The sequence below is a fragment of the Antedon mediterranea genome, chromosome 1, assembly GCF_964355755.1.
Source record: "Antedon mediterranea chromosome 1, ecAntMedi1.1, whole genome shotgun sequence".
In the NCBI taxonomy this organism is placed as follows: Eukaryota; Metazoa; Echinodermata; class Crinoidea; order Comatulida; family Antedonidae; genus Antedon; species Antedon mediterranea.
This window is the reverse complement of record NC_092670.1, coordinates 35,943,283-35,966,094: the sequence shown is the minus strand read 5'-3', so window position 1 is coordinate 35,966,094 and position 22,812 is coordinate 35,943,283. Positions and strand designations below refer to the sequence as shown.

Genomic DNA, 22,812 nt, shown 5'->3' with positions numbered 1-22,812 from the left:
TGAACGGTATCATGTTGCTCATACATGGTGGTGTGATCGAATCTAATGTTAGATTTCAATCGTTGTGTAAATATTTGCCTATGTATGTTGCCCAACATTAATAAGAACTTGAGGGTTATTCCATTTCGATCCACTACGTTGAATGTCTAGTCATTACACAAAATGAGGGGCTTAAGAATTCTTCTTGGTACTCTTGGTAGTTTGGTTCTATTAGGTTGTGTATACCGCTTCATTGGAGTAGCTCTGAACTTAGGCCTACGAACTATCGAATCACCCGTGTTGCGTGTACTAGAAGGTATGGTTGATATTTTTAGATTTCCAGATGGGCGTCTAAGCCTACATCAGTAGTTACGTCTCTCGTTTTGCAACATGACGCTTTCCACTATTTTATGCCATTTTACTTTGTTATAGGCAGAATGGTTTCAGATTGTGTCTATATAAATTTAAATTTCCTTTTTAACTTCCGTGATTCATGTTGATTTGGTCTTATTACTTTTCCAAAAAAACTTAAGTGTTAGGCCTAATTACCAATATGGTTTACTTGAATCAGAATATAAATGTTGCATGATGGTTTTTGACTAAAAGTCTTTAGTAGGCCTACCTTTATTATGATTAAGTTTGCCTAAAGATCTTTTGCCTAACATACTGAATCGATGCAATAGTCTAAAACCCGTTTTATTTTGGGGATTTTTCCAGTATTTTCATACAAAAAAATGCAGTGCAATAGACTATAAGGTTCATAGTACACCTAACCAAAAAAAAATGAGAGGCCAGCTAGGTGATCGGTAATGAGAAGCCAGCTAGGTGATCGGTAATGAGAGGCCAGCTAGGTGATCGGTAATGAGAAGCAAGCTAGGTGATCGGTAATGAGAGGCCAGCTAGGTGATCGGTAATGAGAGGCCAGCTAGGTGATCGGTAATGAGAGGCCAGCTAGGTGATCGGTAATGAGAGGCCAGCTAGGTGATCGGTAATGAGAGGCCAGCTAGGTGATCGGTAATGAGAAGCCAGCTAGGTGATCGGTAATGAGAGGCCAGCTAGGTGATCGGTAATGAGAGGCCAGCTAGGTGATCGGTAATGAGAGGCCAGCTAGGTGATCGGTAATGAGAGGCCAGCTAGGTGATCGGTAATGAGAAGCCAGCTAGGTGATCGGTAATGAGAGGCCAGCTAGGTGATCGGTAATGAGAAGCCAGCTAGGTGATCGGTAATGAGAGGCCAGCTAGGTGATCGGTAATGAGAAGCCAGCTAGGTGATCGGTAATGAGAGGCCAGCTAGGTGATCGGTAATGAGAGGCCAGCTAGGTGATCGGTAATGAGAGGCCAGCTAGGTGATCGGTAATGAGAGGCCAGCTAGGTGATCGGTAATGAGAAGCCAGCTAGGTGATCGGTAATGAGAAGCCAGCTAGGTGATCGGTAATGAGAGGCCAGCTAGGTGATCGGTAATGAGAAGCCAGCTAGGTGATCGGTAATGAGAGGCCAGCTAGGTGATCGGTAATGAGAGGCCAGCTAGGTGATCGGTAATGAGAGGCCAGCTAGGTGATCGGTAATGAGAGGCCAGCTAGGTGATCGGTAATGAGAAGCCAGCTAGGTGATCGGTAATGAGAGGCCAGCTAGGTGATCGGTAATGAGAGGCCAGCTAGGTGATCGGTGGTAATGAGAGGCCAGCTAGGTGATCGGTGGTAATGAGAAGCCAGCTAGGTGATCGGTAATGAGAGGCCAGCTAGGTGATCGGTAATGAGAGGCCAGCTAGGTGATCGGTAATGAGAGGCCAGCTAGGTGATCGGTAATGAGAAGCCAGCTAGGTGATCGGTAATGAGAGGCCAGCTAGGTGATCGGTAATGAGAGGCCAGCTAGGTGATCGGTAATGAGAAGCCAGCTAGGTGATCGGTAATGAGAAGCCAGCCAGGTGATCGGTAATGAGAGGCCAGCTAGGTGATCGGTAATGAGAGGCCAGCTAGGTGATCGGTGGTAATGAGAGGCCAGCTAGGTGATCGGTGGTAATGAGAAGCCAGCTAGGTGATCGGTAATGAGAGGCCAGCTAGGTGATCGGTAATGAGAGGCCAGCTAGGTGATCGGTAATGAGAGGCCAGCTAGGTGATCGGTAATGAGAAGCCAGCTAGGTGATCGGTAATGAGAGGCCAGCTAGGTGATCGGTAATGAGAGGCCAGCTAGGTGATCGGTAATGAGAAGCCAGCTAGGTGATCGGTAATGAGAGGCCAGCTAGGTGATCGGTAATGAGAGGCCAGCTAGGTGATCGGTAATGAGAAGCCAGCTAGGTGATCGGTAATGAGAGGCCAGCTAGGTGATCGGTAATGAGAGGCCAGCTAGGTGATCGGTAATGAGAGGCCAGCTAGGTGATCGGTAATGAGAGGCCAGCTAGGTGATCGGTAATGAGAGGCCAGCTAGGTGATCGGTAATGAGAGGCCAGCTAGGTGATCGGTAATGAGAGGCCAGCTAGGTGATCGGTAATGAGAGGCCAGCTAGGTGATCGGTAATGAGAAGCCAGCTAGGTGATCGGTAATGAGAGGCCAGCTAGGTGATCGGTAATGAGAGGCCAGCTAGGTGATCGGTAATGAGAGGCCAGCTAGGTGATCGGTAATGAGAAGCCAGCTAGGTGATCGGTAATGAGAGGCCAGCTAGGTGATCGGTATATTTCTGCTGGTTGTGATTAAAATAACAATTTAGTACACTACTGTAACAAAACACTATTAATAATGTGGAAATCTTGATTGAAGTTTTTCTGGCAACTTTATACACTTCTCTATCATATAATTTTATTTTCACTTTATTTCAATAATGACAATATAAAAAATGCATATTAACATTTAAAGACCATTATTTAATCTTTTATTTGAAGAAAACAGTGTTTCTTTTCATATTATGCAAGATAAAAAAAGATAACTACAACATTCGCAATTCTAAATTAAAAACCTTAAAATAAATATGTTAGATAGAACTCATATGTAATCGAATTTTCGGCTGAACTCTGAAATAACAAAAAAGTTAGTGACTACCTGTGCTGTGGGCTACTTGAACTTTCGTACTGGGTTGATTTTGAATCTGGTTTGAAATATTAGATGGCTTTTAAATTTCGTAAACTTTTTATTTAGAAAACAAACAAAAGGGTTAAATAGTTGAGGATACAAAGATAAACACAAACTATTTAATTTGGGGACAAGTACATGTTTTATATAATTATTTGTTCAATTGTCATTTCTACTCGAAAAATCAATGTATAGCTTAGTAAAATATATAGTTGAAATGTGTTTATACACAATGCGGTAGATTGCCTAGAATCATTTTTTTTTCTAATTTTAGCTATTATACTCTTGTTTTGTACTGTTTTGGCAGTGTGTCTTGTACACATATCTTCACTGACATGGTCTGATCATCTAGATGCATCATCCCTATATCTACTCTATTGGAGAAACATAGTATTCCAAATTACGTCTTTTTTCGTGTTGAATTCGTTTGAGAGGCAAACAAAGAAATTCAGAGAGACACAAGAAAAATATATCATCAACGGGCTTCGATATAATACAAATACCGTATATGGCAAAGAGTTTCATCTTGGTGATATCAACAGTCTTGAGGAATTCAAGACGAGGCATCCGTTGACAACGTATAGTCACTATGAGAATTACGTTGATCGCATCTGCGCCGGAGAAACAAACGTTATGACAAAGGATGACGTTGTCAGACTGACACTGACATCGGGAACTACGGGAAAAGGAAAGAAAATACCATATACAGATGTAAGCTTTTGGTATTTTGCAAAGCCTGTCGCATTCATAGCACGTAGCACTTTATGCAATACATTTAGAGGAACAGTTAATCCATTGCAACGGAGAATTTATATTTTTGTTGCGCCAAGGGATTACCTTCTGAAAGCGGCATTCCTGTACAGCCTGGATCAGCGATGACTCCATCCTACAAGAAGTACTTACAAATCTATTCTACACCAATTTTAGGATTTGACATTTCAACTGAGTTTGAAGCGTGTTACGTTCACATGTTATTTGGTATTCGTGATAGATTTTTAAAGGAAATGAATGGTCTATTCACACCGATAATACTAACGGCTTTTAAAACACTCGAAACACACTGGGAACATATGCTAACAGACATCGAAAAAGGTTCATTATGGTCGAAGTTAGATATTCCTGTAGACGTTCGTGAAGATCTAGAAGAGAAATTAAAAGGTAAATTCAACCCGGATAGAGGCCATTTCTTGAGAAAAGAATTTCAAAAAAGCTTCGACGGAATAAGCAAAAGAATATGGCCTAAACTGTCTGTTCGTGTTGGAACAGATCTCAACAGATGTGCCGACCCGCTCCAGAATACCTACATGAAAGGTGATTTAATTTTATGGTAACAGAACAAAGTTAGGTATAAATACATATTGTGCTTTAGATAGATTCAATTTGTACTATTGGATTGAGTTTTGATCAATCACATAATATAGACCTAACTCTAGGCCTATCCGAGCATCAATATTCCATATGTCTCACATTTTTATTATCAGTAATACCATGGAAAAATGAACACATTGTCAATGGTACTATATAGACTTGCTCCAAGTCTGTATTTATTATTATTTATTTTTTGCTATGTTAATCCACCAGTCGACGTTTCCATTTTTGTCTGAAAATAAAGAGTTCACAAGCTCAAGCTCTACATATGAAACGCCATATGTGCCAAAATATTTATCTCTGTATTAATATCAAGTCAAAACTCCATCAGAAACCCAGACTAGGTACTATACTATAACTTTCGTTAAGTTAAACAATGTTCAGTAGCTATATGTTTATATACCTATCCGTACCGTACTAACCACAAATATCTTTTACTGTAGGCGTAGCTTTTATCTCGCCGCAATATTTAGGTACTGAAGGCTTATATGGTATTAATCTAACTATTCTTAGACCGCCACCTCATCGTTACACTTTGATTCCCGATGTAATTTTATTTGAGTTTATTCCGGTTGAACAATGGTAAGTCGTGCACATTGTTATCATTGCTTATATTTATATATATTTTTTAATATAGTTTTATTAATGATGCACGTTTCCTTAATGTCATATGTGTATCTCTGTCATGGACAGAAAATAATATTTTCCTATATTTTTTTATTCAGTGAAGAAAATAATCCAGACACATTTTTTGGAGACCAGGTAAAAGTTGGACAAATATATGAGCTTGTAGTCAGTAACTGTGTGGTGGAATATGTCGATTTCGATTTGGTGACGTCATCAAAGTAGTATATTTTTACAATGAGTCTCCTGTTGTTGAGTTTCAGTACAGGTATATCAAACAAGAAAACACAAATAATAATTTGATATAGCACCAGTGTAGACATTTTAAAGTCAAATAGTTATTTGACTTTAAAATGTCTACACTGGTGCGGTGAAGCTAGTTTTTGTAAATGGAAAATTAGTATCGCAAACATGTTGGCGCAGTTAACATTCATTGATTATAATTTTTGGTTTTTTTTCAATTTTTTGTTGTTTTTTTTCTACATCCAACAGCGAAAAATGCCTTTTTAGATATAAAAATATACGCTAAAACTGAATGAAACATACAAAAAGTAAAAATTAAAGCTTTAAGAACTTTAGATTTAAAAATTGACAAACTGTAAAAAAAATATCGATAGTCTTATTAATTTCTTAATTTTAGGAAAATTATAAATATATTATTACTGTATAAAAGTAAATGAATCATTTGCCAAATCTAATATTTCATATCATACATAGCAAGAGTTAAGTATACTATCGATATATTTGGTGTGGTCTTCTATCGATTGTTCACAGATGCGGCCAGTTGCTGAGCCTTCGTGGAGAGAAGGTTGATGAAGTGTCTATGCATAAGGCTCTGGAGAACACAGTGAAACAGTTTTCAGGAATTAAACTTATTGACTATGCTTGTGCTGAAAGCTTATTGATGCCAGGTACTGTACACGTTTCAGATTTAATGTTCTAATCGATAAAATCTGGTCAAATGCGATCAATAAATTAATATAGGCCTCGTCATGCATACAACCAACCATTATATTTCTATACCGCTGGCAATCGGTTCCAATCAATGAATGTATACATCGACCCTGCAGTTATTTATCAATACAAATGGTAATGATTGATAAATACAAATGGTAATGATCGATCAATACAAATGGTTATGATCGATAAATACAAATGGTAATGATCGATCAATACAAATAGTAATGATCGATAAATACAAACGGTAATGATCGATAAATACAAACGGTAATGATCGATCAAAACAAATGGTAATGATCGATCAATACAAATGGTAATGATCGATCAATACAAATGGTAATGATCGATTAATACAAAAGGTAATGATCGATCAATACAAATGGTAATGATCGATCATTATTAATGGTAATGTTCGGTCAATACAAATGGTAATGATCGATTAATACAAATGGTAATGATCGATAAATACAAATGGTAATGATCGATAAATACAAACGGTAATGATCGATAAATACAAATGGTAATGATCGATCAATACAAATGGTAATGATCGATCAATACAAATGGTAATGATCGATCAATACAAATGGTAATGATCGATCAATACAAATGGTAATGATCGATCAATACAAATGGTAATGATCGATAAATACAAATGGTAATGATCGATCAATACAAATGGTAATGATCGATCAATACAAATGGTAATGATCGATCAATACAAATGGTAATGATCGATCAATACAAATGGTAATGATCGATAAATACAAATGGTAATGATCGATGATCAATGCATGCAAAATAGGAAATATCTTTTTCATGTTCAGATTCTTGTAAGCGGCAAGGTCCATATTACTATGTAGTATTCGTCGAATTGGAAGCTACGGGAAACGCAGTTAAGAATATTGGAAACATAAGCACAATAGTAAGTTGAATTTCGTAATTTTTACAAATATTCGACGATTTTCATTCATAAATGCCGTCGCTGATCATTGGCCAAGTTATTTGCGCCTCTGCGACAAGTTTGGAATTGATTTGATTTGATTGGTTGATTTCATATCATGTTGCGTTGGTTTCAACTATTTACATTCGATATGGTTCTATTGAACTCTTATCAGAATGATGAGATAGGCCTATAGATATTATGAAAATGAAAACTAAACTGTAGAGTGCGCTGTATTTAATTGTTCCGCTACGGAGCAACAATCCGAACGCTGCCGGCCTCTTCCAGTTGCCATGTGATTTGCGCTCATAACAATAATATCATTAATTGTAATATATCCACATTTCTAAATTTCCTAGTTTGATGCTGAACTTTGCAAATTGGCGGCCCTCTACAAAGTGTGGCGTTCCCAAAACGGAATCGGAACAATGGAAGTCATTGTCGTGAAGCCAGGTGGATTTGCAAAAATGAGGAATTTCATCATTAGCAATTCTACAGCTACATTTAACCAGTTTAAGCAGCCACGAAAGCTAAAAACATCAGGCGCTGTTGCGTATATTTTAGATCAGAGAATATGCCTATAGAGAATGTATCTAAATGATCATAATGATATTTCTCAATATTGGGAAACTATAATATTCGTTAACTTGTGTGTATTAATAATTATTTTTAATCCAATTACTGTATTTCAAATGGAAATTCATATTGTGTATTATTAGTATTCAATTTGTATTAAGAAAGTTCGAAACCATCTATTTTTGTAGAGTTTTGTCAGAAACAACATCCCTGATGTCTGGAGTTGAAACATTAACCCTTATGTCTGGAGGTAAAACATTCTCTGACCTCTGGAGGTGATACCTTTCTTGATGTCTGGAGGTAAAACATTCCCTGACCTCTGGAGGTGATATCTTTCTTGATGTCTGAAGGTGATACCTTTATTGATATCTAAAGGTGACACCTTCCTGATGTCTAAAGATGACACCTTTCCTGATGTCTGGATGTGGCACCTTCCCAGATGTCTGGAGGTGAAACCTTTCCTGGTGTCTGGAGGTGAAACATTCCCTGACGTCTGGAGATGACACCTTTCCTGATGTCTGAAGGTGACACCTTCCCTAATGTCAGTAGGTGACACCTTCCCTGATGTCTGGATGTAACACCTTTTCTGATGTCTGGAGGTGACACCCTTCCTAATGTCTGAAGGTGAAACCTTCTCTGATGTCTGAAGGTGACACCGTCCCTGATGTCGGGAGGTGAAACCTTCCCTGTATTTTTTGGAGGCTGTGTGCCTATAGACACAACATATATGAAATGAAGAATCTCTTGTAAAATGGTTATAGAAAATAAAGTTTTAAATCGTCTATGATTTAAGAAACTTATTATTTGCTGCAATAAGAAAACAAAGTGCCCTTGACTTAGTGACTAAGCCGGAACTGGAAATGACGATATTGATGTTGCTATGTTTTATGATTGCAATAAAAGTGATTAAACTATCATTTTTCCTGTAATGACGACAAAAGACAACACACTGTAGGTTGTTTTTAATATCGCTAGACATGATACCGTATCAGGTGGTGTGACACTAACGATACTAGAGTTTGCAATCGTAGTTTCAATATTTGTGTTTGTTATCTTACTTGCCATTATCTTACATGCTTAATAAGAATGGTACATTGCTGATGTTCTTCTATTGCGATTGATCTATAGTCATTGTTTAATTGGCTAGTCAACACAAAATGAGAGGCCCGAAGATTATTATTGGTGCAGTCGGTAGTTTGGTTCTTGCCTGCTGTGTATACCGCTTCATTGGAATAGTTCTTAACGTAGGCCATCAGACTATCGAAGCACCCGTTTTGGTTGTTGTAGAAGGTAAGGTGTTTAAATTATTAAAATTTTGTTTGGACCGGAATACAAGCCCAAAAGCAAATATTATGACTACAAAGATAGGACATTTGTATATTCTTTTATTCTTTCCTCTAGAAGGTCACCAGTAGACAGTCATTGAACTATTAAAATGTTTCCAATTTCAGCTATTGTGCTCCTGTTTTGTACACTGTTAGGATTGAATCTTGTTCACATATCGTCACTGGAATGGTCTGACCATCTAGATGCATCATCTCTATATCTACTCTATCTGATCAACATAGTATGCCAAATTACGTCTTTTTTCGTGTTTAAGTCGTTTGAGAAGCTAACAAAGAAATTCAGAAAGACACAAGAAAAATATATCCTCAATGGGCTACGTCATAATCAAAATACCATATATGGCAAAGAGTTTCATCTTGGTGATATTCACAGTCTTGGGGAATTCAAGACGAGGCATCCGTTGACCACGTATAGTCACTATGAGAAATATGTTGATCGCATCTGCGCTGGAGAACTAAATGTTCTCACAAAAGATGAGGTTATTCAGTTGAGAATAACATCGGGAACTACTGGAAAAGGGAAGAAAATACCATATACAATTGACGCTGTTTGGAGGTTTTCGAAGCCTATCACTTTACTGGCACCGAAATGTGTTGCTAAAACGTTCAGCACGAGCAGCCCTTTGCGTCGCACGCTTTATATGTTCGTGTGCCCAGAGAGTTTACCACCCGAAAGCGGTATTGCTGTAGTTGCTGGGTCAGTAATTCCCAAATCCTACAAGAACTATTTACAAATCTATTCTACACCAATTTCAGGTTTTGACATTTCAACTGAGTTTGAAGCGTGTTATGTTCATTTGTTATTTGGTATTCGTGATAGATTTTTAAAATCAATTACTGTGCTGTTCACACCGCTACTAATAACTGCTTTTAAAACACTTGAAACACACTGGGAACAAATGCTAAAAGACATCGAAGGAGGTTCATTGTGGTCGAAGTTAAATATTCCTGTCGAAGTCCGTGCAGATCTAGAAGAGAAGTTAAAAGGTAAATGTAATCCGGATAGAGTGCAGTTCTTAAGAAGAGAATTTGAGAAAGGCTTCGACGGAATAGGCAAACGCATATGGCCTAAACTACGTGTTTGGCTTGGAACAGATCTTAACAGATGTGCCGACAAGCTTTGTAATACATATATGAAAGGTAACATTGCTGTACTTATTCTGTTACATATATTTTAAAGTTATAAAGCTCAATTTTCAACTTTATTTTAGTGTAAACAAATAGCTAACAGTAACTGAAACTAATATAGAATTGACAGCGGACATGATGGATCGATAACACTATTTCATAATTACATAATTACTACCGGGGTGATATATATTTTGTTATTTATAGGCGTAGCGTTTGCCTCGGAGCGGTATCTAGGGACTGAGGGCTTCTACGGTGTTAATTTAACCATGCTGAGACCTCCACCTCACCGTTATACCTTGGTTCCAGATTCAGTTTTGTTTGAGTTTATTCCAATTGATGAAAGGTAAGCTATTATAATAATGTTTGCCCCAATTTTTTTCAAACAAGGTGATGGATTTAGTTTGCAAATCAACATATGGCCTAGACAATCGATTGTTTCATCCTACTAAAATACTTCGCCATCTTATAGGATGAGCTTATCGCACCATATTGTCCTCCTAGGTATTTACGATTATCTACACTGTTTTATGGCAACGAATCATTTATCTTTTCATCTGCTCATGAATGATCTGGCACAAGCTATTGACGAGGCAACACATTACTTCTTATTTTGGTAGGATAAGATAGACAGATGCCTTTTCACTCTGTTTAAATAGGAGCTTTAAAATGCTGGAGAACGAAGCGATGTAGGCCTAAATGGTTTCTCTGTTTTACGTTTTTTGGCTATCTTGGAATATTTAATGGATTATTTTTCTGTGTGAAGTTCTTAGAAACATTGTATTAGGCGCTATATAAGACTACCATCATTATTATTATTAATGTTAATTTTATATGTTTAAAAGAAGTAAGCTTACAAAACAAACAAGTCAAAGACTATGAAAGATGAAAGTATGAAGATTAATAAATATAAGATTCAAATTAGATGTTAAAACTCATTAATCTTTAACTCATCTGTTTATTTTTAAAGATGACATTAAGTTTGGCTGGTGATACGTATGTACATTGCTACGCACTAGCGATATATTTTACATAAACTAGGCCTATACGCTAAACTATTTTATTTTATTTTTATTCAGCGAAGAAAATAATCCTAATACATATTTTGGTGACCAAGTAAAAGTTGGACAAATATATGAGCTTGTAGTCAGTAACTGGACATGTGGGTTATATCGATTTCGAATTGGTGACGTCATTAAAGTAGTCGACTTTTACAATGAATCTCCTGTTGTTGAGTTTCAGTACAGGTATTTAAAATAAATCAAATAGGATATCTATTGAATACATGAAAGATAAGTAAGAACATGATCTAACATTGAAAATGCAACAGCATTCACCTGTCATATGTTATGATCTTACACTAACATACAGTATAAAAACAAATACGTTTAAATAAATTCTATCTATGTATGTTTACTAAATCAAAGATACTTAAAACTAAAAAGCAACAACGCTACTATTACTACCATTAGAGAGTTATTAAAAGCTATTTTCTAATGGAAATTAAACCACAGAGCCTTACAATATCTACTTAATGGTATAAACTATAAGCAGTAGGGCTTAATGCACTGCTATACACTGTACCGTGAATGTGTTTTCCATCTTTAGGTACGGCCAGTTGCTAAGCATTCGTGGAGAGAAGGTTGATGAGGTTTGCATGCGTAAGGCTCTGGAGAATACATTCAGACAGTTTTCAGGGATTACACTTATTGAATATGCTTGTGCTGAAAGCTTTCTGATGCCAGGTACTGTAAACGTTTCACATCTAGTGTAGTCAATACAAATCAATAAATTGCCAATAAGCTTTCCATCAATCAACGGATCAATAATTAAAAATGAATTGTTGATAAAGTTATTAATCACTTTAAATCAATCAAAATCAATCAAATAAATTCTACAATCATAGATTAACCAATCATTATACTGTAATTGATAGGCCTAACTTAAGATAATTTAATCAGTAATTTATCAATAAGAATTTAATCAATCATCAAATCCAATCAATACCAAATCAATGTACTTAAATGGATCAATCAACCGAAGAATCAAGATAAATAAACAAAAAATGTACCAACCAATCAATGTTCCAGAAAAGTCTGAAGAATTAAGGCTATGAAGGAGAATCGGAAACATAATGTTTTTATTTCACGTAATATGATCCAAAAGAAAATTGTAATATTTCTACTACTGTTTAGATTCTGCCAAGCGGCAAGGTCCACATTACTATGTGGTGTTCGTGGAAGTGGAAGGAAATAAAGGTGACATCGGAGAACATATAAGTACACTAGTAAGTAAAAATCAAGTAAAGTAGTAAACCAAAATCCAGCAACACTTTCACATTCAATTAATCAGTGATCAACAACACATGTATGAAAAATAATATATTATAATGGTGAGCATGGATGTAGACGTGCGTTTAGCCTACATTGTGATTGTATGTAGGCCTACACAGATATACGGCTTAGGCCTATAATAATTAATAAATCAATCAAAAAAACATTTCATTCTCTTTCTTGTCATGTACAAATCATAACAATAAAATAATAAGTGATATGCCAGAATATATTTTAATTGTCTTTTTTGTTTAGCTGGATTCTGAACTTTGTGAGCACGCGGCCTTGTACAAAATGTGGCGTTCCCAAAACGGTATCGGTACGGCAGACGTCCTCTTTGTCAAACCAGGTGGATTTGCAAGACTGAAGAATTACATCGTTGACAATTCCACAGCTACTTTTAACCAGTTTAAACAGCCACGAAAACTCAAAACAGAAGGCACTGTCGCATTTATTTTAGATCAGACATCAGACTGAAGGACCTAGTAAAATGGTGGGTCATGTCGGAAGTAAAATCATATTTACGTGAACACCTTATATTGGAAACAATTGTTTATGTTAAAACATTAATGTTACGTTATGTTATTTATAATACTGGAAAATCATGATTCATCTGACATAAATATTAGTATACAAAACGAAAAGTCTCAGTACAATTTCTGATATTTATAAAGACAAGGAGAGATCATGATTGACTTTTGCTTTGGATATTCTAACAGTAATGAAGCACTGATGTATTTCCACTACGCATTTTGCACCCAACGCAATGCAAGTACGCAAGTGCAACGCAAGTAACTTGGCTTACGTCCTTGCTATTAGAACTAAGCTTACCTCAAAATAAATGTAATTACGAACTTTGAAAATGTCTTTTTAAAAAGAATATAATTGCCTTTGTTTATGCCTATGTATTAAAGTAAATGTTAATGTTGTTTTATAACGTAACACTAAGTTTTGGAGTTATAATGTTGTTTGGTCATTTGACAGCCGTAAAGCCACCTTTTCAATGCCGTGGTATTGATACTGGAAAATAAAATGTCAACTAGTATAATATGATGTAAAATAGGCCTAACTGTTTTGATTTAGTTCTCTGAATTTATTGACACATGATTTAAAAACTGCAAGTTCATAATGCCTACGTAAGCCGTTAGCAATTTTACCGGTAATCCACTGTATTATGCTGTACAATTTGAGTTTTACTTCAATAACTAAGTTATCGAAACAAGTAAAGTTAAACCAAGTTGAACTCGTGAAAGCAAGATGCTAACCTCTAAGCTATATACGGACTGTGATCGGATGTTTGTGATTATAGAAAATGCAAAACGTTTTAAGTCTGATATAATGATGAATATAAGTTGTGTTTCGATGTAATTTGAAAACCATGTACTCTGACTGTGACTTAATTCTAAACGATTAGGAAACATTTGGTAAACACATACTGCCATCTCTCAATTCAAACGGTTGTTTAAATATTTATTTTCGTATTGCAATCTCTTGTGAAATCCCGGGCAGTGTGTCAACGGCGATAATACGTTGTTATTTGGCGGTTAGCCATTCCAGTTGTGTATGACTATTACATTGTATACATAGAATTACTTTTTCAGCAAGCAAAATGAGAGGCACAAGGATTCTTCTTGGTGCAGTCGGTAGTTTGGTTCTTGCTGGCTGTGTATACCGCTGTGTTGGAGTAGCTCTGAACGTAGGCCTGCAGACTGTCGAATCACCTACATTGGCTGTTCTAGAAGGTAATGTTCTCACATTCCAAACTGTGTACTTTACAACATACCGGATCATACAAAACATAGTACGTGCAAGCGGTAACGGTGGGGTAATAGGGTAATACAAATATAGGATCTATGTTATTCTTTAGGACCATTTACACACACGCCGGAGCGGAACTTGGCGGTTTCCGCTCAGGATAGATACAGATTATACGTGAGACAAGCTACGCGGGTTTCCGCTTAACGTTACCGCCCGTCTGTGTAAATTTGCCTACCGCATATAATATTTAACCAGTTCTAATTTTATTTTGTCGAAAAATATTGATTGATTGATTGATCACTTTATTTTAAAATAACAAAATTCCATAACCAAAAAATAACAATATATAAAGAAAACTAAAATCAAACTAAACAAGAATTTTATGTTCTTGTGTTTGAAAATTAAAACTTCTTTCGGAAATTAGGTTTAATGAAGAAAGATAGATAGATACATCCTTTTTATCGTCGGTACAGAGTTCTGCAACGGTAAATACGTGCTTCTGAATCTTTCTGAAAGAAAATACTATTTTAACAAATTCGTTCAAAGAGCAGGCTGTAGACTAGGAAGCACTTCCTGTTGGTAGAAATGTCAATTTCTGTGCTGTTTATTTTATTATACTCTGTTTTTAGAAAACGAAAGGAGTATATTATAATATTAGACAGAGCACATCCAATGAATAGATTGGGCCATAAAATGACATGTGTGTGTTTTTACGCATGCGCTGCATGTACAAAATTGCATTTATTGTGAATATCCTTATTCTTTTTTTTCAGTGCTCTTGCTTACACTGTTATCTATAATTGGCATAATCTTCGTGCACATGTCGCTTGTCTTGTGGTCTGATCACCATGACGTATTTTCAATAGTCATATTATATTCACTAAATGTAACTATGCGATTACTTGCTAAATTATCGAGTCGGAGGTCATTTGAAAAACAAACCAAGTATTTCCGAAAGACACAGGAGAAGTTACTTTTAGACGGTCTCAAGAAAAATGGAAAGACTGCGTATGGCAAAGATTTTAAGTTCCACGAGATCCACAGTCTTGATGAATTTAAGGCGAAACATCCTCTGACAGAATACAGTCATTACATACAATACATAGATCGGATATGCAAGGGAGAAGGAAACGTCATGACGAAAGACAAAGTTGTCAGACTGACCCTGACATCGGGAACAACTGGTAAAAGTAAGAAAATACCATACACCAAACAATCATTAACTGCCATGAGACTAACAATTAATTCCCTGATATTACATATTATCATGGAAGACAAACGGTTTAAACTGCATAGTCCATTACAGCGCAGTTTACTAGTATATTGCCCTTCGACTCCTAGACCCGAAGAAGCAGGAATACCCGTTGGCCCTGTGTCAATGTTAGAAAAATCTCACAAGAAGATACTTGCTGCATTTACCACCACTCCATCAGCTGGCTACGACATTTTGACAGAGTTCGAATCAGGTTATGTACACATGCTATTTGGTATATGTGATCGATATATCGCAAGTATCGAGTCACCATTTACACCTTTGCTACTAAGCGCGTTTCAAGTTTTGGAGAAGCATTGGCCACAGATGTTGAATGACTTGGAGACCGGTTGTATCAGTTCAACTCTAAATATTCCCGATGACGTCCGCCTAGAAATAAACAAACAGATCACAGCCAGATTTGTACCACAGAGAATCCAGTTTTTAAGAAGAGAATTTGAAAAAGGATTTGTCGGAATCGCAAAAAGAATCTGGCCGACGTTAAAACACTTTACAGGTATTAATCTTGGGACAAGCAACGAGGAACTTGGCAGAACATACGCTAAAGGTACGGCCTGTCTAAATGTTATAAATGAACTATTTTTAGACAAGACTTTATAGTGAACATATAGTCCAACACAGTTGTTTTCCGTTCACGTAGTCGACAATCTACAGGAGTTCTGTCGTGAGACTATAGTCAGGCCTACTTCCATTAGCTGGCATGAGGTTTTGAACACCAAAAAGTATTCATTTTCGAAAGAAATCAGTTACTTCATAGCCTATGAAATAAAAACCTAATAATTGTTTTTTTTTTCTAATCCTGTTCAGGGCTTTTACAAGTAACCTCAGCTTACGGTGGCACTGAAGGATTGTTTGGAGTAAATCGTTCACTAACTCCTCCTTTGTGGTACACTCTAGTTCCTGCAGCACTCATTTATGAATTCATTCCTGTAGAACAAAGGTATGTATTCCTAATAAAGAAAATGGAGAACATGCGACGTCTTCGGTCGAGCTTGTTTTGAAATCTTAATACACCCTTGGAGGGGCTAATTTGTGTATTTGTAAACATTACGTTTCCTTAATGCCTCTGTTGTGAGGTTCTTCAGATCGCTCTATTACTTCTAGCTTTTTTTTTTAAAGCTTGCTTTAGTATCTCGACATTCTGAGCAAAGCAACGATAAACAAGCACAATCAGTAGATTGACTTCCAGTGACAAATAACATGTCAAAAGTTGCCTTTTGTAGATCATACTACAAATCTACAACCCATGCTTTTACTGAAACTAAATTTTTTATAAGGTACAATAATTCCTCTGGTAAATATACTGGCGAATGATTGATTTGAATGATCATTTTGCAAAAGTGGTGCCTTGCTATTAAAAAACACTGTTATAAACGATATTATATCTCTTATTTCTTCAAATCGATCTAATCGAATACACTTTAGAATTATGTTTTAATTTCCATTAATTAATTAAAACAAATACAATATTATCATATAAAGTTAAAAGGGACTGTACAATTCCCTTCTCAAACAAAAGAGTAAACAGTATGTTTTGTTTTTAGCGGAGACGCAAACCCAAAAATCATTTTTGGGGATTCTGTTAAAGTTGGAGAACAGTACGAAATGGTGGTAAGCAACCCGACATGTGGGTTATACAGATTTAGATTTGGTGACGTCATAAAAGTTGTGGACTTCTATAACACAACTCCAATGATTGAATTTCAGTACAGGTAAGAGAATGAGTTCACAACACGTCAAAATAAATTTTGAAAAATTGAAGAAAACATAAACTTTGAAAAATTGGAGAAAATACTTAATACCTAAACTTTGAATACATTGAAAAGTGCAACAGACAATTTCACCCAATTCCCAGTGCTGTATCTCTACATACTACCGATCTATTTGTGAGGTACCATAGGAATATTTGCACAGCCCATCTTTAACGTGTTTTTCAACAGATGCTGCATCAGTATTTTATTCTTTACGCATGTTTCCGGTTTTGTTTTATAGGTATGGTCAAATATTAAACCTACGTAGTGAAAAAGTGGACGAATCAGCAGTATACACGTCAATATTAAAATGCGTAAAAAAATGGCCTAGCCAACGGCTCGTTGATTTCACTTCCGCGGAGAGTGACCTTCTACCAGGTTCGTACTCTAGGCCTAATGCGTTGGTGGTAATTTTTAGGTTCCATTCTTTCCACAAATTATGCTTGTAAACAAGGAATATGCTAAAATTGTAAATAGTAGATTTTTATGTTTTTATTTCAGATGGTGAAAGAAATGCTGAACCTGGATATTACGTAATTTTCATTGAAATCAAAGGAAAAGATGGAGAATATGTGTTGACAGCCGACGAAAAATCAACGGTAAATCGTTAAGTATAATCTGGTTCAAAGTCAATCAAATCAAATTAATACACATGTATTTGTTAACTTCAATGAACCAAACAGCTATCTATGAATATTTTAAACAGTTTAGATAATTTAAATTTTCATTACTAAATCTCTTTCTATTCCAGATTGATTCTGCACTTTGTGATCAAGCATTTGCCTATAAGTCGTACCGGGACAAAGGCAGTATTGCCCCGATGGATGTACGTCAAGTTAAGCCAAATGGTTTTGCTGAATTTAAGAAGTACATACTAGACAATTCCACAGCATCGGTAACGCAATTTAAGCAACCAAGAAAACTGAAAACAACAGAAATGGTGGCCTTCCTATTACAACATACATTCGAGTGAATTGACAGATTAATAAGTCTATGTACCTACTAAAGAACTGAATATTAAATTAGCTTGACATGACCACCACTGAAAAAACAGACCTAATTCTCTCAGGAAGGAAAAGTAATTTTAAACATAAAAAAATATGGATTTTTAAATCATTATCTTTAAAGTGTCGTGGTACACTCAGATATTAATTGCGCAATGGTGTCATTTTCTCATTGCAAAATGTATGTATTGTTAGTTATTACGGCCTTCAGGCTCAATAGCTAAATTTGCTTTAAAAAAATAAACATTTGAGTTTTTATACTTAAATTGAATTGATTTATTTTTTTTGGCACAATGAAATCAATGTATTGAAAATAACTTTTAAATTGCGTATGACATTTATGTTTAGCGGTAATGGAAAACAAGTGCGACATAATTCTAGATCGGAACTGGTAATCACTGGTAATATAGCAAACACACTACGTGTATAGACCTACAAATATCTATCGAGTTCACATTGTTCATGCTTTCAATCACTGTTTAAACATTTGTATTGCAATATCAGCCTGGCAGTGCTTAAATAAGGACGTTTGCACAAATAGTTTGGGGTTCGCCCACTTCAGCTGTACTCATATTGCACTGTAGCCTATATGTTAGTCCTGCATCATAGCAAGTTACGAACAATGAGAGGCCTAAAGATTCTTCTTGGTGCAGTCGGTAGTCTGGTTCTTGCTGGCTGTGTATACCGCTTTGTTAGAGTAGCTATGAACATAGGCCTGCAACCTGTCGAGTCATCTGTGTTGGCTGTTCTAGAAGGTAGGCCAATTGTATCAAAGTCTAAACTGGTTATACAACATATACACTGATTTCACCCCATATGTATGTCACATAATATCAACACATTGAATAGGAATAATGTGAACAAAATGTTTTTTAAGTTTTTGTTTTCTTTTAGTGCTCTTTATTATGCTTTTGTCAGTAATTGGCATCATCTTCGTGCACATGTCGATTGTCTTGTGGTCTGATCACCATAGCCTATTTTCAATAATCATCTTATATTCAATCAATGTAACCACACAATTACTTGCTATATTCTCGAGTGGGAGGTCATTTGAAAAACAAACCAAGTATTTTCGAAAGACACAGGAGAAGCTACTTTTAGACGGTCTAAAGAAAAATGGAAAGACTGCGTATGGCAAAGATTTTAAGTTCCACGAGATCCACAGTCTTGATGAGTTTAAGGCAAAACATCCTCTGACAGAATACAGTCATTACAGACAATACGTAGATCGGATATGCAAGGGAGAAGAAAACGTCATGACAAAAGATAAAGTTGTCAGACTGACCCTGACATCGGGAACAACTGGTAAAAGTAAGAAAATACCATATACCAAAGAATCATTCACTGCCATGGAGTTATCGACCAATTGCCTGCTATCATACTTTATGAAAAAAGACAAAAGGTTTAAATTACAGAGTCCATTACAGCGCAGGTTATTTATATTTTGCACCCCGACTCCTGGGCCGACAGAAGCAGGAATACCGTCAGGCCCTGTTTTAATGTTGGATCAATCTAAGAAGAAGTTCCTCGCTGCTATTACAACCACTCCAATAGCAGGCTATGGTATTTTGACAGAGTTTGAATCCGGTTATGTAAACATGCTATTTGGTATATGTGATAGTTATATCGCAAGTATCGAGTCATCATTTACACCTTTGGTACTAAGCGCGTTTCAAGTTTTGGAGAAGCATTGGCGACAGATGTTGAATGACTTGGAGACCGGTTGTATCAGTTCAACTCTAAATATTCCAGATGACGTTCGCCTAGAAATAAACAAACAGATCACAGCCAGATTTGTACCACAGAGAATCCAGTTTTTAAGAAGAGAATTTGAAAAAGGATTTGTCGGAATCGCAAAAAGGATCTGGCCGACGTTACAGCACTTTACAGGTATTAATCTTGGGACAAGCAACAAAGAACTAGGCAGAACATACGCTAAAGGTACGGCCTATCTAAATGTTATAAGTGAAATATTTTTAGGCAAGGCTTTATAGTAAACACAAATAGTCCTACACAGTTGTTTTCACGTTGTCGACAATTTACATTCTGTCGTGAGACTATAGTCAGGCCTACTTCCATGAGCTAGCATGAGGTTTTTAGTATTCATTTTAGAAAGAAATCAGTTACTTTATAATCTTTCAAATTCTTTTCAGGGCTTTTACAAGTAACTTCAGCTTACGGTGGAACTGAAGGATTGTTTGGAATAAATCGTTCACTAACCCCTCCTTTATCGTTCACTTTACTTCCTTCGAAAATCTTTTACGAATTTATTCCTGTTGAACAAAGGTATGTAATACATAGAGGAAAATTGTGTAAAAGAGTTGGGTGAAAATCATAATTAATTGAGGGCGCTAATTTTTGTGGGATGTTTATGTTGCGCAGTTCACCATTTCTACTACAATAAATTAGCTGCTCTTTTTTCACAAATTCTGACATGTGAAAAGTAACGGAAAAAGCGGAAACATCAGTGGATAGATTTTCAGTGACAAATGACATATGTCCAAATTATTTAAACACATGTTCAAAACATGTTTTCACTGAAAATAAAAATGGTACAGTAAATCCACTGCTGATCAGGTCTACTACAGTACACCTTTTCTCATGATTTAATTTTGCGAAAAATGGTTTATTGCGATGGAAAAATAAGTTTTGCCAAAGACGTTTATTTAGTCTAATCGAATGCAATTTGCAAGTAGGCCTATATTGAAAATTAATTTATAAAAAATAATATTATACAACAATAAACGGAATAGCAATATCATTTCAAATAAAAGAGTACATAACCTAATTTATACGTGTTTTTAGCGGAGACGCAAATCCAGACGTCGTGTTTGGTGATTCTGTTAAAGTTGGAGAACAGTACGAAATGGTTGTGAGCAACCCAACGTGTGGGTTATACAGATTCAGATTTGGTGACGTCATCAAAGTTGTGGACTTCTATAATACAACTCCAAGGATTGAATTTCAGTACAGGTGAGAAAGGAGTTCCTTATAATGTTATCGTTTCAAATTAATTAATTAATTAATTAATTTTCAGTATATCAACGGATGGTTTAGAATGTATTCTGTATAATCATAATAATTATTTACTATTACAGTTTACGGTTGAGATATAATTAACTATTATATCTTATTCTGTGCCTGTTGATTTATATATGTATAAGTATCTCTTCGGAGATCCAGCTTCGTGAATTAATATACTGAAAAATAAGGGCGTATCAATTTGATCTTGTGCGTGCGTTCAATTGGAAACTACAGTTCCGTTGTACCACGCCAGCGGTGTTAAAGAATCGCTATCCAATCGAATTTGAACAATACCATGAAAGCCAAAGTTGTCTAATGGATTGGACATCTGCATATAATGCAGAAGGTTCCTGGTTCGAATTTTGCCGGGTTTGGGGACTTTTTCTCATTCTCGTGCACACATTTCTCTTTCTTTATCGTTTAGATGATTTATATTTTAATAGTTTGCAGTGACTGCTGAATTAGATGCATCTTTATTAATTTTCTTTTGTTTACGCATTTTTCCAAATCTGTTTTATAGGTATGGACAGATACTAAACCTACGTAGTGAAAAGGTGGACGAATCAACAGTATATACGTCAATATTGAAGTGTGTTAACACATGGCCTGGCCAACAACTTGTTGATTTCACTTCTGTGGAGAGCGACCTTTTACCAGGTATGTAGGGCTACATTGTGTTAGTATTGATTTTAGCGGTTCTTTTCTTCCACAAGTATGTTCGTGTAAACAAGAAATATACTAAACTTGTAAAATAGTAGATGATTTGAATGTGTTTTTTTTTCAGATTGTGAAAGAAATGCTGGACCTGAATATTACGTAATTTTCATAGAAATCAAAGGAAAAGATGGAGAATATGTGTTGACAGTTGACGAAAAATCAACGGTAAATCAACTTGCTTCAAAGTCCAATCAAATTAAATAAAAATGTTTAGTCTAGGCCTACAAGCACATGATGAATCTTCGATGGCTCCGAGGAAAAGCCATTACAGATTTCATTTTATGTTAAATCAAACAGCTAGCTATGAATATGTTAAACAGCTTAGATAAGGTAAATTTTAATTCATAAATATCTTCCTGTTCCAGATTGATTCTGCACTTTGTGATCAAGCATTTGCCTATAAGTCGTACCGAGACAAAGGCAGCATTGCCCCGATGGATGTACGTCAAGTTAAGCGAAATGGTTTTGCTGAATTTAAGAAGTACATACTAAACAATTCCACAGCATCGGTTACGCAATTTAAGCAACCAAGAAAACTGAAAACACCAGAAATGGTGGCCTTTCTATTACAAAATACATTCAAATGAAATGACAGATTAATAAGTATATGTACCTACTAAAAAACTGCATATTAAATTAGTTTTGACCTGACCACCATTTAAAAAATTGATGCAATTCTCTAAAAAGCAAAAGTAATTAAAAAACATGCCTAAATGATGAATTTCAAACCATTATATTGAAAGCGTCGTGGTATACTTGTAAGATATTAATTGCGCAATAGTGTTTTTAAACGACATCATTTTCCTTTTGTAAAAATGTTAATGTGTTATTAGTTATTACTGCCTTTAGGCTCATCAATAACTAAATTAGCTTTTTAAATATGAACATTTGAGTTTATATAGGCCTACTCTACTTAAATTGAATTCAATATTTACTAAACCAATTAATGTTTAACAAGGTTGGACTC

The 22,812-nt window shown here is 35.8% G+C and overlaps 3 protein-coding genes and 1 pseudogene across 3 annotated transcripts; all 4 read left to right on the top strand.

Moving 5' to 3' along the window:
• Positions 1-162: 162 nt before the first annotated feature.
• Positions 163-7,581, top strand: LOC140044652 (uncharacterized; annotated as a pseudogene).
• An 873-nt stretch (positions 7,582-8,454) lies between these two features.
• LOC140047223 (uncharacterized) lies at positions 8,455-13,456 on the top strand. Its single transcript, XM_072092152.1, has 7 exons — positions 8,455-8,801; positions 8,963-9,997; positions 10,193-10,331; positions 11,065-11,232; positions 11,594-11,730; positions 12,181-12,272; positions 12,574-13,456. The coding sequence occupies exons 1-7, from the start codon at positions 8,669-8,671 to the stop codon at positions 12,793-12,795; spliced, it is 1,926 nt and encodes a 641-aa protein (XP_071948253.1). The 5' UTR covers positions 8,455-8,668; the 3' UTR covers positions 12,796-13,456.
• Positions 13,457-13,926: 470 nt separating this feature from the next.
• On the top strand, positions 13,927-18,309 carry LOC140049632 (uncharacterized). The gene is made up of 7 exons (XM_072094577.1): positions 13,927-14,060; positions 14,850-15,896; positions 16,157-16,289; positions 16,894-17,061; positions 17,342-17,478; positions 17,602-17,699; positions 17,852-18,309. Exons 1-7 carry the CDS (start codon positions 13,928-13,930, stop codon positions 18,071-18,073), a joined length of 1,938 nt encoding a protein of 645 aa, XP_071950678.1. The 5' UTR covers position 13,927; the 3' UTR covers positions 18,074-18,309.
• Positions 18,310-18,726: 417 nt separating this feature from the next.
• Positions 18,727-22,432, top strand: LOC140044645 (uncharacterized). Its single transcript, XM_072089251.1, has 7 exons — positions 18,727-18,859; positions 18,999-20,045; positions 20,258-20,390; positions 20,910-21,077; positions 21,649-21,785; positions 21,913-22,010; positions 22,211-22,432. The coding sequence occupies exons 1-7, from the start codon at positions 18,727-18,729 to the stop codon at positions 22,430-22,432; spliced, it is 1,938 nt and encodes a 645-aa protein (XP_071945352.1).
• The last annotated feature ends 380 nt before the right edge of the window (positions 22,433-22,812 follow it).